The 13232-nt window shown below is 43.0% G+C and overlaps 1 protein-coding gene across 4 annotated transcripts in view; it reads left to right on the forward strand.

Moving 5' to 3' along the window:
* The first annotated feature begins 369 nt into the window (after nt 1-369).
* NRG3 (neuregulin 3) overlaps nt 370-13232 on the forward strand; it is a 1015909-nt gene continuing 1003046 nt past the window's right edge. For all 4 annotated transcript variants that reach the window (XM_035023117.1, XM_035023109.1, XM_035023127.1 and 1 more), the window contains exon 1: nt 370-1198. In XM_035023117.1, the coding sequence (XP_034879008.1) occupies nt 370-1198 (829 nt within the window). The remainder of the gene's footprint in view (nt 1199-13232) is intronic.

Consider the following 13232-nt stretch of genomic DNA (forward strand, 5'->3'; position numbering starts at 1 on the left):
AGCAGCAGGAGCGGGGCCCCGGCGCGCAGGAGGCCGCTGGGCGGGCTGCAGACGCGCCCAGCCGCTCCCTGACCGGCCGGCGGCGCCGGGGGCCCGTCTCGCCCCTCTCCCGTGCTCCTCGCCGCCCCCTCCCCGGCCCGCGTCCCCTCCCCCGCTCCTCTCCTCCCCGCCCGCCGCCCGCCTCTCGGGGGGAGGGGCGTGGGGGCAGGGAGCCGATTTGCATGCGGCCGCCGCGGCCGCTGCCTGCGCCCGAACCCGCCGCCGCCGCCGCCGCCGCCGGAGCCCGCGCCCGCGCCCGCGCCCGGCCCGCGCGGCCCCATGCCTCTGGCGCGGCCCTCGGGGGGGCGAAGGTGAAGACCGGCTCCTAGGATGAGTGAAGGTGCGGCCGCTGCCTCGCCACCTGGAGCCGCTTCGGCAGCCGCCGCCTCGGCCGAGGAGGGCACCGCGGCGGCTGCGGCGGCGGCAGCGGCGGGCGGGGGCCCGGACGGCGGCGGCGAAGGGGCGGCCGAGCCCCCCCGGGAGTTACGCTGTAGCGACTGCATCGTGTGGAACCGGCAGCAGACGTGGCTGTGCGTGGTGCCTCTGTTCATCGGCTTCATCGGCCTGGGGCTCAGCCTCATGCTCCTCAAATGGATCGTGGTGGGCTCCGTCAAGGAATACGTGCCCACCGACCTGGTGGACTCCAAGGGGATGGGCCAGGACCCCTTCTTCCTCTCCAAGCCCAGCTCCTTCCCCAAGGCTATGGAGACCACCACCACGACCACTTCTACTGCGTCCCCCGCCACCCCCTCCGCCGGCGGCGCCGCCTCTTCCAGGACGCCCAACCGGATTAGCACCCGCCTGACGACCATCACGCGGGCGCCGACTCGCTTTCCCGGGCACCGGGTGCCCATCCGGGCCAGCCCGCGCTCCACCACCGCACGGAACACTGCGGGCCCCCCGACGGTCCTGTCCACCACAGCCCCCTTCTTCAGTAGCAGCACGCCGGGCTCCCGACCCCCGGTGCCAGGAACCCCCAGTACCCAGGCAATGCCCTCCTGGCCCACTGCGGCATACGCTACCTCCTCCTACCTTCATGATTCTACTCCGTCCTGGACCCTGTCTCCCTTTCAGGATGCTGCCACCACCCCTTCCTCCTCCTCGTCTTCCTCCTCCTCTACCACCACCACGCCAGAAACAAGCACCAGCCCCAAATTTCGTAAGTATACACCGGGTCTGAACTCTGATTTACTACTGACTTTCCGTTTTGCCCTCCTGCTGTCTTTTCCCTCCCGCCGCCTGTCTTCTCGCATCCTCCACCCCTCACCCAATTCCAGGTTTGGAGCGCTGAATGAGATAGTTAACCTGGCCGCCAGGCAGGAAAAGGGTGCGGGTCTGTTCGGGATCCGTATGCGGGGTGGGGCTGGGGGGCGGTAGGAAACGGAGGCAGATTGTCAAGCTCCACCCGGCCTACTTCAGTGGGTCCCAAACGAGAACAGATCTCCTAACTCCCTTCAAAGGGTTAACGCGAGCGCGATTTCTGCTCACTGCAGACCTGCTGGCGAGCTCCCGGATCCGGCTCCTATTGAGAGCTGGGGAGGGAGGGAGGGCCTTCCCAAAAGCACTGAGCCCTTTCCCCGCCGGTAGGAAGGAGTGAAAGAAAAGCACATGCAAATTGAGCGATGATAAACCACAAAGGGAAGTTCTGTCCGTGTGGGTGTGTGTGCGCGTGTGTGGGGGGGGGCTAATTTGATGGAAATGTTGATAGAATGAAGCTGTCGACTTATAGCAGCCCTGACCCGGGCAGCGACCAGGAAGGGTTAATTAGAAGCCATTGGGGGAGGTAGGAAAAGGAGGCGATCCATGGCGTAGGGCTAAAGTGATCACCACCCCCCCTCCATCCCCCACCCGCCTCCCCCCCAGCCTGCCCTTGGCCCTTCCTGGGTGTAGAGATTGATTCTGTGGCCGCCCAGAGTGAGTTAAGTAGGGGGAAATAGCAAGGGAGCCCTGCCGAGCTACCGCCTCTAGGGTCCTGACGGAAGAGGAGTTTTTTCAGCTGTCAAGCGTTTGCTTTTGTTCCTTTCCCAAAGGTGGGCTGTGAAACCTCATCTCCCTTCCCTCTGTGCCTGAAAAATGTAAGGGGAATTGGACAGAGTTCTCTGCACTCCAGGGGGAGAACGTCCAACCCCTTTGAAACAGGTCACTCTGTGAATGTAGCATCTTTAGCCTGGGCGCGATTCGTGCCAGCACTGGCCAGTTTACCCCAAGAGTGATAGCTTCCTATGTATTTGTATAGGTGGTGTATATTTTCTATTTTTACAAATGTTCTGTGTGACTAATTGACCTCCCACCCCCTACCCCCCTCTTTGCTCTTAAAGGAAATGTTGGGAAGCTTCTCACTCTATTGATCAGGATATCGGAAACAGTTTGCAACCTGTGAAGGTTATTTAGGACAAATCCCCCGCCTGCCAGTTCAAGTTCTGTTTAAGCCTGTTCTCCAAAAACTGTCTTTACATTGTATTTCTGTTTTGAGCTATAACATCTGGAGAGGAAGACGGCTCATCATTAACTCTTCAGTAGGAATACCTGGCTTGCTTTCAGTCATCTGACAATTTTTCATTTCTCTGACCTGTGATCTTATTAACTTGGGTGTTATTTAACCCTTGAAACTTTTTAAAAAAAGGATTTAGTGCATTTGTGGGTAAGGTCCAAGAGAGAAATTCCTTAATGCCCTGACTGTGGGAGAAAAAAAAAAAAAAAAAAAAAGATAAATTGGGAGTCAGAGAGAAGAGGGGAAGGAGGGAATCTGCCACAAACCAGAATGGCAGTCAAACCCGATAACTTGCTGCTTCCTTCTCCTTTGGCTGAAGTAGTCTTTCTGAGAGCACATTTTCTCAGGAGGTGTTTAGAGGCTTCTCCCAGCAAATCTAGCTTGAGTTTTGTGGAGGATAAAGGATATGCAAGTGTATGTATGGACGTATTCAGTGGTTTGAAAGTATCTGTCTATCCTGAAGACCTCAGATTTTTTTATCTTTTGATGCAATTGATACGAATAATGGAGTGTGGGTGTACTTCTCAACTGTATATGTGTGTGTGTGTGTGGGGGGGGATATTTCATGTTCTTTCTCAGTTGATTTCCTTGTGTTGCATTCAGGAGGTCTTTAAAGAAAACCCCAAGGTAATTATTTCTACCTCTCCATGCTCCTTTTCTACATTCTGTAGAAGGGAATGGCAGCCTGTTTAATAAGTGATGATTATTGACAAGGCTCTCAGCCCCAAGGAAAAGGGGTGGGGGGAGAATCTGTAAATGGTGTCAGTGTTCACTTAGACATATAAGCAGCATTTGTTTTATGTGTATCTGAGGTCCAGCTCTTGCTATTTTTTAAACCTTCAACAAGGAGTTGAATTAAGGGGTAAAACACTAGTATGCAAATCCAATAGAAACTGACCTGGTTTGCATATATCAACAAGGGAAATTTTAATGAAAGATGATGCAGTTTTTATAAAAGATGAATTTAAATAGTGAGGTTTATATGGTAATTTAGAGAAAAGGATAGTGTGTGTGTGTGTGTGTGTGTGTGTGTGTCCAAGATTGCAGGATGATTAACCAAAGGATATAAGGATTTCATTTGAGGGATTATTAGCACTGCTACTGTGGGCTGAAGAATGGCCTGAATGTCTTGCATTTTATTTTTCACTTGTTTTGATTATGTTACTAAAGTTCCCAGGAGAGAAATTCCCCTTTTTCCTAGTTCCTACTGTCAGACTTAAGTATATATATATTTTTTCTTTCTGTTTCTTTTTTCTTTTCCTTCTTCTTCTTCTTCTTTTTAAATGAAAGTCATGAATTATGTTGTAGCACCTGAGGACAGCTAAGGATAAGGCTCTGTTTTTTCAAGACTAAGTCACTAATTCCTTAATGGCCAGGGTCTTGGCTCTTGAATTGAACATCTCAGGGTTTACAGAATGAATGTCTTTGTGTTTGTCTTAGGTCAGTCAGATGGATCTTGTCTGTAAAGGCAGCACAGCTCTTTGGAGGAAAAGGGGCTGGTTCACTCTTGAATAAACACACTTACTGATGGGTAGTAGGCAAAACAAAAGCTATTTTTGTTATGCGGGAGGCTCACTTTAGAAGACTAATTTTCTGTTGGATTAAAGACAAAGAAAGATTGAATTTAAAAGGCAGAAGGAGGGGAAGGGCTTGAGGTTGACTATTCTCTTGTCATCTTCCAACCTTTAGACCCTGAGCTGGACCAAAACTTTCTTCCACATTACTGCGATCTCTTGGGTTCCCAGTTAGCTGCCCAAGACTTGCTTTTGCTTCAGATATTTTTTTAGAAGCAAATATATTAAACGTATTGCCCCCAGATTATTTCACCAAAGACCTCTTCGAAGCATCTTGCCTCTGAGAAGGTAGATTAGTTCGGAAATTTTTCAAGACAAACGAAGATTTACTATAGACAGGAGAGGAACAGTGATTTTGACCAGTTTACAAAGAGCCTTTTACAGCACAATGAATTGTGTTTTCAGACTTGAAATTTATATGTAGAGTGTTGACAGTGCCAGTCTGGATTGTTACTTTACTCATCCAGAAGCCCTGTTTTAACAGTTCAGAGTTCAGAGTCATTGGCTAAATTCAGAAACTGAAGACAAGAGAAAGAGCTACTTTTAATTGGTTAGTGTTAGGGCCCTATTTGGAAAGTGTATATTTAATTACAATAAGTAAGACCACAGATCTCAAATAGTGTTTTTAGTGAAGAGGTAAATGTAGAATGTATCATTGATGTATAAACATGGTATGGGGGTGATTTTATTATAACCAAGTCTATTTCATTGAAACTTTACCTAGTCATACCTGTTGTAATTTTGAAGATAGCCTTTGATAACACTGAGTATTTTCTTTTCTTTATTTAAATTTTATTTAAATTCAATTAATTAACATACAGTGTATTATTAGTTTCAGAGGTAGAGTTCAGTGATTCATCAGTTGCACATAACACCCAGTGCTCATTATATCACGTGCCCTCCTTAATGCCCATCACCCAGTTACCCCATCCCCCCACCCAACACTGAGTATTTTCCTGTATTCTTTTCAAAAGATTCCAGTCTTTCAATAAGAGTACTCTTAGTTGTTTTATTGCATCCTTAAAAATACTTTGTTGAAATAAAATTACTTCTATGTATTGTCCTCTATTTACATGAATCCAAGCCTTCAAAGGAATTCTAGCATAGCAGGTCCCAACCCCTCCAAAGTGAGAGGTCAGTATTTCTTATGAAATTCACTTGAGAGCTTTTTGATGAGCACATGTTACAACCTGAGTATGTTTTGATTTCCTTGGCCTTAATACAGGATTATGAGACTTTTCTGCTTTAATCAATTATACTGTGTGTTTTGCTCTTTAGATACTTACGTTGTACTTCATCATACACACACACACACACACACACACACCCACACCCACCCACCCAAGGGCACGGGCTGGTGTGGGCAAGGCTCTTTCTAGAGCCATTTTTAGTTTGGTCTTGGTGCATGAAGACAGTGTGGTTTAAGCATTCCTCCTCTGTTCCCCATGACTGCTAAGGGATTGGTAATACTGTTGGTAATTGAGATGACCTTTTGCAGGGTTGATTTGTGAATCCATCCACCTATTGTATTTGTGCTGTATTTCCTGATAGCCTTTTTTAACGCAGTGATGATCTGTAAACCAGTTAGAAAGGGAGGAAAAAAACCAAACAAACCCAACAAACAGACACTAGAAGCTGGTTTGTGGCAACTTCTGTCTGTTACTTTTCCAAGTCCAGATTGGGCCATGAGCAAGAGAGCAGGTGCAGGGTGACTCAGTTCCGTCTCAGGAGGTCTGGTGTGCAGAAGAGCAAGTTCTCTCTTCCCTTGGGGATGCTTCCCCAGCTCTTCCTCCTGTCCAAAGCATAATGGGAAGAAGTCAGATTTTCAGCTTGCTTCTTTTGTAGAAATTCTTTCCTCATAACCTCTCATATCTAGTGCCAAGCATATCTTGATATTCTATCTGGGATGTTGAAAATGGAACATGAAAGTTGGCCCTGAAATATATAAGAGCAAGGAAAGAGCCATAAATCTAAGTCTGTAAAAGGCATTTGAATTACTTGTGAATAGAACTGAATTTCATTTTTTTCCCTTTGAATCTGTTTTTATCCTCAGACTTTTGTGTTGAGTGAAGCAAAGGTGTACTGGGTTGACAAATACCACTGAGACGTTTTGAGATCCTAGATGTTTTTCTTGTCCACACCCAGGAAAGTGTTTCCTCCAGAACCATATACATATTGAAAGGAGTGGGGGGATCAGACTCCGTTTAAAGCTTTCTAATATCAGGATGAAAACATACCTAAAGGGGCGCCTGGGTGGCTCAGTCGTTAAGCGTCTGCCTTGGGCTCAGGTCATGATCCCAGGATCCTGGGATAGAGCCCTGCATTGCATCGGGCTCCCTACTCGGTGGGGAGCCTGCTTCTCCGTCTCCCACTCCTCCTGCTGGTGTTCCTACTCTTGCGATCTCTCTATGTCAAATAAATAAATAAAATCTTTAAAAAAATGTACCTAAATAGGTGTTTTCCATTCGTGCAATTATTAATGAAAGTTGTAGGATAGATGCTTAGTTTGATTTTCCATCTTTACCACTGATTCATTGGGACTTCTTGTATTCCTGTTAAATAATGGCTCTCTTGAAGGTTCCTTGTAGACTTTTGATTTTTTTTTTAGCCCTTTATTTCTTAGTTTATAGTTTAAGCAGGAGGCTTTCAAATTTTTCCTAGATAGTCTTAACATCGCCATGTCATTTCAAGTTGTTATAAAAGTCAACCCTTTTGGTAAGACAATGTTAGACTACGTTGATGTAGAAATTTGAGAAAAAAAATTCTACCCATTTATGCAATTGAGTTATTACACTGTCTCGGGTACTTTATTTTTTAAAATAAAAAAAATTTGAAGGATTCCAAAAACTTGGCCAAAGCCTAATGGCCACTTATTGTCCCACTTAGATTGGCATACAAATCATACAAAATTTTGACAGCATTTGTTGTGTGATTCCACAAAACAGTAGTTCAACTGAATATAAGCTATTATGTCTTTTCATATGGTTGTGTTGTCTTCATAATACATGTCATTTAATGAATATTTATGTAGTGAATACATAATTCATTTTAATGAATATTAAACATCAATTTGGGGCATTGCAATGCTGATAGTTAACTGGTTAATTTAAGAAGTCTATAAAAGTAATAGTTTACAAAGCAGACAATTAAAATAAAGCTTTCTCCCAAAAAGCCAAGGCTTTTTCTTGAGTATGTGTCTATAAGTTTGAGCTTAGCATGTTTTTCTTTTCCTTCCTTTTCTTTTCTTTTTCGTAAGCCATACCTCTAATCACCTCTTTCTTCTTTAAAGACACTGGTAAAGGGGGCGCCTGGGTGGCTCAGTTGTTAAGCGTCTGCCTTCGGCTCAGGTCATGATCCCAGGGTCCTGGGATCGAGCCCCACATCGAGCCCCACATCGAGCCCCACATCGGGCTCCCTGCTCGGCGGGAAGCCTGCTTCTCCCTCTCCCACTCCCCCTGCTTGTGTTCCCTCTCTCGCTGTGTCTCTCTCTGTCAAATAAATAAATAAAATCTTAAAAAAAAAAAAAGACACTAGTGAAGGAATCTGAACCAGACTCTTTATAGATACTATACTATGTCCCCTACCCTGCTATCTTTTATAGTTTTCTTGCACATATAATTCAAAGTAATTTTATTCTTTTTATTTTTTGTCACCATTTGGAATTTCTTCAAAGCATTCACCTATGTTTTAATAGAAACTACAATTATCTTTCTTTTCCACAATCACGTATCAGTGGCTTACATCAAATTTAACTAAATTACGTAATTACTGTAAGAGCAACTGACATAAACAGATTGGTTACCCTGGCTGAGTGTTGGTAAGCACACAACTCAAAAGTTGGTCCCAGCGGTGTGGGTGCTTCTTTGAGCTTGGTCTGCTGCTATGAACTTGTCACTATCCCCGGCCTAACGGTGTTCATCACACTGGAGGGATGGTGACAGTCAGCTGGCTTAGTGGAGCCAGGTTAAGAAAGTGACTCCTTTAGTAGTCAGTCATGACTACTTTTTGGGATTTTTGTGGGAGGATGATGGAGATTTGCATTAAAAACAAAAAACCAAACCCAAAACCTGTCGCCTTAAATCCTGTGATAACTGTGCAACCTCAAAGAACCATTTTAATCTCTCTAAACTTTAATGTCCTCCTCTGGGATAATGAGGGTCATGATAATTACCTGCCTCGTATACCATTCGTGCAAGAGCTTGTAAGCTGCAAAAACACTTTCCTGTTTTTATGTCAAGAGAAATGGGAAGTGGATAGACTAGGTCTTTTCCTCCAAGAGCACATCAGGCTGTTGAATTCAGTTGAAATACTGGAGCTAGTTTGCTACCTAGCTTGAGGGATCTTTTAATCACAATGAGAGATTATTGTTCTTCTATGCCCTTGGATCTTTCCCATGCTCCTCTCGAATACGCTGGCACACACAGTCGAATATGGTGTGGAAATCTACCTCAAATCACGTTGGAAATTTAGTCGGCTCCACAAACTGGAGCCCACCATTTCTCATCCTTTGCTTGGCACACATTTTTTTAAGCTTATTTTGGACATACGTTTTTCAAAGAGAGGAACCGAAATTTTCTGGGGAAAAATGAGTGAGATTGTTGAATGATCTGGAAACATAAAATCTACAGAAATCTTCAGATTCTTGATGAAAGAAAAAAATGCCCTGTGCCTTGCTTTTGTTCCATTCCCACACTGTCTTATTGTCATTGAATCTTGGGAGTTTGGAGAGAACATTAGTAAAAACAGGCAATCTCTGCATTGTATGCTAATCCCCTCTTTATTTAGAAGTTACTGTGATTTAGGTCCCAGAGGATTGATAAGTGGCTTGTATCCATCAAACAGCTCTTTTAGATGGATACCTTTGCACTTTGGGGAACTTTTCCTATTAGCAGTTTGAAAACATCGTGGCCTGTGTTCGTTGGAAACTTAATCCTGATTTATATTTCAAAGTATTACTTTTTTGTTATAAGCCTTTAGTTTTCAAGACAGATTGGTGATTGTACATAAATCATAGATTGCCATTCCCAGGCATAAAAAGAGACAAGTCAGAAACAAACCTGCAAACTGAATTGAGATTAAAATTTAATAGTAGAAATTTAGCAGCTTCCAATGATAAGATTTTTCTCTTTGAGGCCTTTTCTTAGAAGTGGTAGTGTGTATCATGGCTGCAATGTAGGCTATAAGAGCATTAGAAAAAAAAAGATCATCTGGATCTATGCAACTATTTTAGCATGAGTACATTATAGGCAGGATTATGGGAATAGAATTTGTATGCTAAATATTTGATAGGAATTCCTGAATATAGAGCCTGTCTCTTAAGAGACCCTTCCCGTGACGACATGTGATCCTAGTCATGATCTTCCTGGGAATTGCCAGAGCGTTAGAACTTACTAAGAGAAAAATCACACTCTCATCATCATTTTGGGATCAGAGTCTGTTGATGTCTGTGCCACAAATGTTACTTTTAGAAATGTGGAAGAATTCTTCACAGAATCTCAGTCTTGGAATGGGTTTGAGAATTTAGGCAGTAACAGTGAGAGCTGCTGTTTGTGGGGTTTTACTGTGTGCCAGGAGGGCCAGCACTTTATGTTTTTATTTATTGCCATATTGATTGTCTTCTTGATTGATTGAAACAAGGACTCAAAGACCGTCATCTAGGCCAGTAGTCCAGGTATGATGATCTCAATCATATAGCTAATCTAACCTTAGAGTGGTTCTGTAATTTGCCAAGGACATGCTGAGTGGCATAGCTTGAAGAATCATGAAGGTTGAAAGATCATTTTCCAGGTAATCTCTCTCCACCCCAGATACTACTCCACTGGTAAGAGTGTGGCCTTATCTGTTGTACATGGCCTCTTTCAGTCCCTTTAGCTCAGGGACCGTGGCATTTGCCATCATAAACTCCATAAATGGCACATCTGCCCTGTACCTGTTTTTTGCTATGGTAAAGGGAGCCTTTTAAACCAGAGAAATTGTCCTGGTTTTCAGTCCAAGGAGAAATTTAGGTGATGTTTCAACAAAAGATAAAGAATATGTTCTTTAAACTCTTATTCCTTGATCTGCTAATTCTGTTTTCAACTGTGGCTGCTTGTAGGTGATTCAGTAGACCAATGACAGAGAACAGTTACAGACTTTATTTTTCTGCTCCCTAAGATCCAGCCAGAATTGTCTTCTTTGCCCATTCCAAACTTGCTTTTGATTACAGTAGTTACTGCATCATATGCTGAGACTGACCAATGGAAATGTATCAGGGAACATTTGGAACCATAGCCTTGGAGTTCTACAGAAACAACAATACCAACCCCATCAAATAAATTTTGGGTGTTGTACCTTATGCAGTGTCTCCTGCAGGGCATCTGAATTCCCTCTTGGAACCATACTACAAGGTCCCCACCACTGACTAGCCAACAGTCCTAAGAAGACTAACATTCATGAGATCTTGATAGTCAGCCAGGAATACCCCACATTGGTCTCAGTCAGTTGCTTACTCCTTTGACATTTCTGTCTAGCAAGGGTCCCTAAAGAAAAAAAAAATTCTGTTGGTTAAAGTGAAAGATGATTGGGATTTCTACTTATGCAAACCCCTGAACAGAAAATGGGAATCAGTCAAATGCCAAGATTGGGTTATTACAGTCTTTGAATAGCCATGCAGAAGGATAGGAGCACTGTAATATCAGGAAGCCTGTCTCATCAGAATCTCCATAAGACTGTGAATGAATCACATAGACTAAGAATGAAAGCTGTACTCATCAAGAAGAGGGGAAGTGAGATTGCTTACCCAAATTTATTGTTTAATAGAAGTTTTTGTTGGCATGATGGCAAGATCTAGACTCCAGGAATAGAAAGTGATCATGGGGTGTGGAAGTGTTTATATTCAATAACTATCTTGACCCTAATTCTATTTAACTGACTTTTTAGTATGGTGCTCTATTTCTGGATTGAAAAACTGACAAATGTCCCCACCCCACATGGGGACCGGGTCTGGGGTCGGTGCGGAGAGCCCCTCCTCCCGGGAAATGGGGCACGGCCGTAAAGGGGGCAGCCCCCCTCGCTCATCATTCAGTGCATGTTCATGGGGAACTTGGTGCTAAACCATTTGTAGACGACCTGCTTCTGGGTCAGGGTTTCTCAGGTAGCAGAGAACTTGAAAGTTAGTCCTTGACACAAGGGTTTGTAAAAGATCAAAACAATAAAACAAAACTAAAACAAATTTAAAAATTAAAAAGATAAAAAACTGACAAATGTCCTTTTGTGCTGAATAGCCCCAGTTGGTATAGGGCTTCAGCCTTCACTAAATGAGAGGTGTGCTTACCAAGTATTAGTTGTATCTAAATCTATTTATGCATGTTGTTGTTACTGTAATTAGGTAATATATTCAAATAGGATGCAAACCAATGAATTAATTGTGGTTTCTATTAGAACTAAATTGATTACTTTGGATATACTCTATAAAGATAAATCACTTGAAAAAGATGCTTGTTGAAGAAGTTGTGGGCAAGTTTAAGGGGGAGTGTATTTATATATCCATAAGAAATCTGCCCTTGGATTGTTTTACCTGTGGCTTTAAGTTCTCATTCCACAATAAATAAACTGAAACTGAAGCATTGCAGAATATATAGGTGTGGTTTTTCACAAGAAAGGTAAGAAATTTAGTCAGTGAAAAGCCTTGAATTCTACAGCCAAATAGTTGGCAGGTGAATGTGCATTTATATGCCTTAGGTTAAAATGAAATAAATAGTAAATAAAATAAATTTTACTTTGCCCATGTGATAGATTTACAAAGCCACTAAATTGTGTTTATTTTATTTTATTTTATTTAAAGATTTTATTTATTTATTTGACCGAGACAGCGAGAGCAGGAACACAAGCAGGGGGAGTGGGAGAGGGAGAAGCAGGCTTCCCGCCGAGCAGGGAGCCCAATGCGGGGCTCGATCCCAGGACCCTGGGATCATGACCTGAGCCGAAGGCAGACGCTCAACTGACTGAGCCACCCAGGCGCCCTAAATTGTGTGTTTAATAATTTTAAGTATACTGGAGAGTGTTTAGTATATAATTATCTAAAACTTTGGGTAGAAAATTATATAAAGTGCCAGTTATATTAAGCTGTACAGGATTTAATATATATAGTAACTATATTTGAAGGAAGTATACCAAATTGTTAATGGTGGTGATTTCTGGATTGTGGAATGGGAATATTGTTTATTGTATTTTGCTGTATTTTCTGTTTTATTTAATGGTCATAATTATCTCTCTAGTTAGAAGTTACTAAACTTTTGAAAAAGCAGAGACAGAGAATACGCTCCATAAATCAGTTTAGTTACCAGTCTTGGGTCTGTGAAAGTTTTTTTTTTTTTTTTTTTCAGTCCAAGCATTTGTGTCTTGATTGGTGGTGTCAGCATTAAATCATTGGCTGAGTTGGGTCCCTGCTGTGAAATGCAGATGTGTAGAAATATAAATGCATTTCATTTGCTCATGGGAAATAATGCCTTATTGAAGGCAGAGTGTCTTACCCTGGGCCTTTGATCATTAACCTTGACCTTATAAGGATAAAGAAGATGGAAGTTTAATGAGTTACTTAATGGCTCTTCAGTTTGCAAATGTTGGGCAGTCTTTAGTAGTGTTGCTTGGGATGGATACAGCCAGTAGGAGTCAGTCAATTGTGTGCATGATAACCAATTATCTGGTCTGTTTTAAGGATTCCATGAAAGCAGAATACAAAGGCTAGTTTGAAGTGAGGGGTCCTAGAGGGAAGGCTGAGGTCAGATGAGAACAGGTGGGATGACCAGTTCAAACACTTTCTAGATTCCATAAGCCTCTCATAGAATCACCAGATATTAATTCTCATACTAAAGTTAGGTGGCTGGACTACAGATAGATAAATTCCATAGGCCAGTGGAAAGTAGTGACTTGTAGAGAACATAGTTCTTTACTTTGGTGACGAATTGTGTTCAAAATCTTTTAGGATAGCTCACAAATACATTGGTGAGCAGAAAGAGTCCGAACGAAAGTATGATTCTGCTTATATAATGTTGAATGTTAGAGGTCGAGATAGTGATTATCTTTGGGGAAGTGGCAGATAGTAAATGGAGAGACCCATGATATGAGGCTTTAAGATATTGATAATTTTC

The sequence above is a fragment of the Mirounga leonina genome, unplaced genomic scaffold (assembly GCF_011800145.1).
Source record: "Mirounga leonina isolate KUSES-001 unplaced genomic scaffold, KU_Mleo_1.0 Mir_114, whole genome shotgun sequence".
NCBI classification, from domain to species: domain Eukaryota; kingdom Metazoa; phylum Chordata; class Mammalia; order Carnivora; family Phocidae; genus Mirounga; species Mirounga leonina.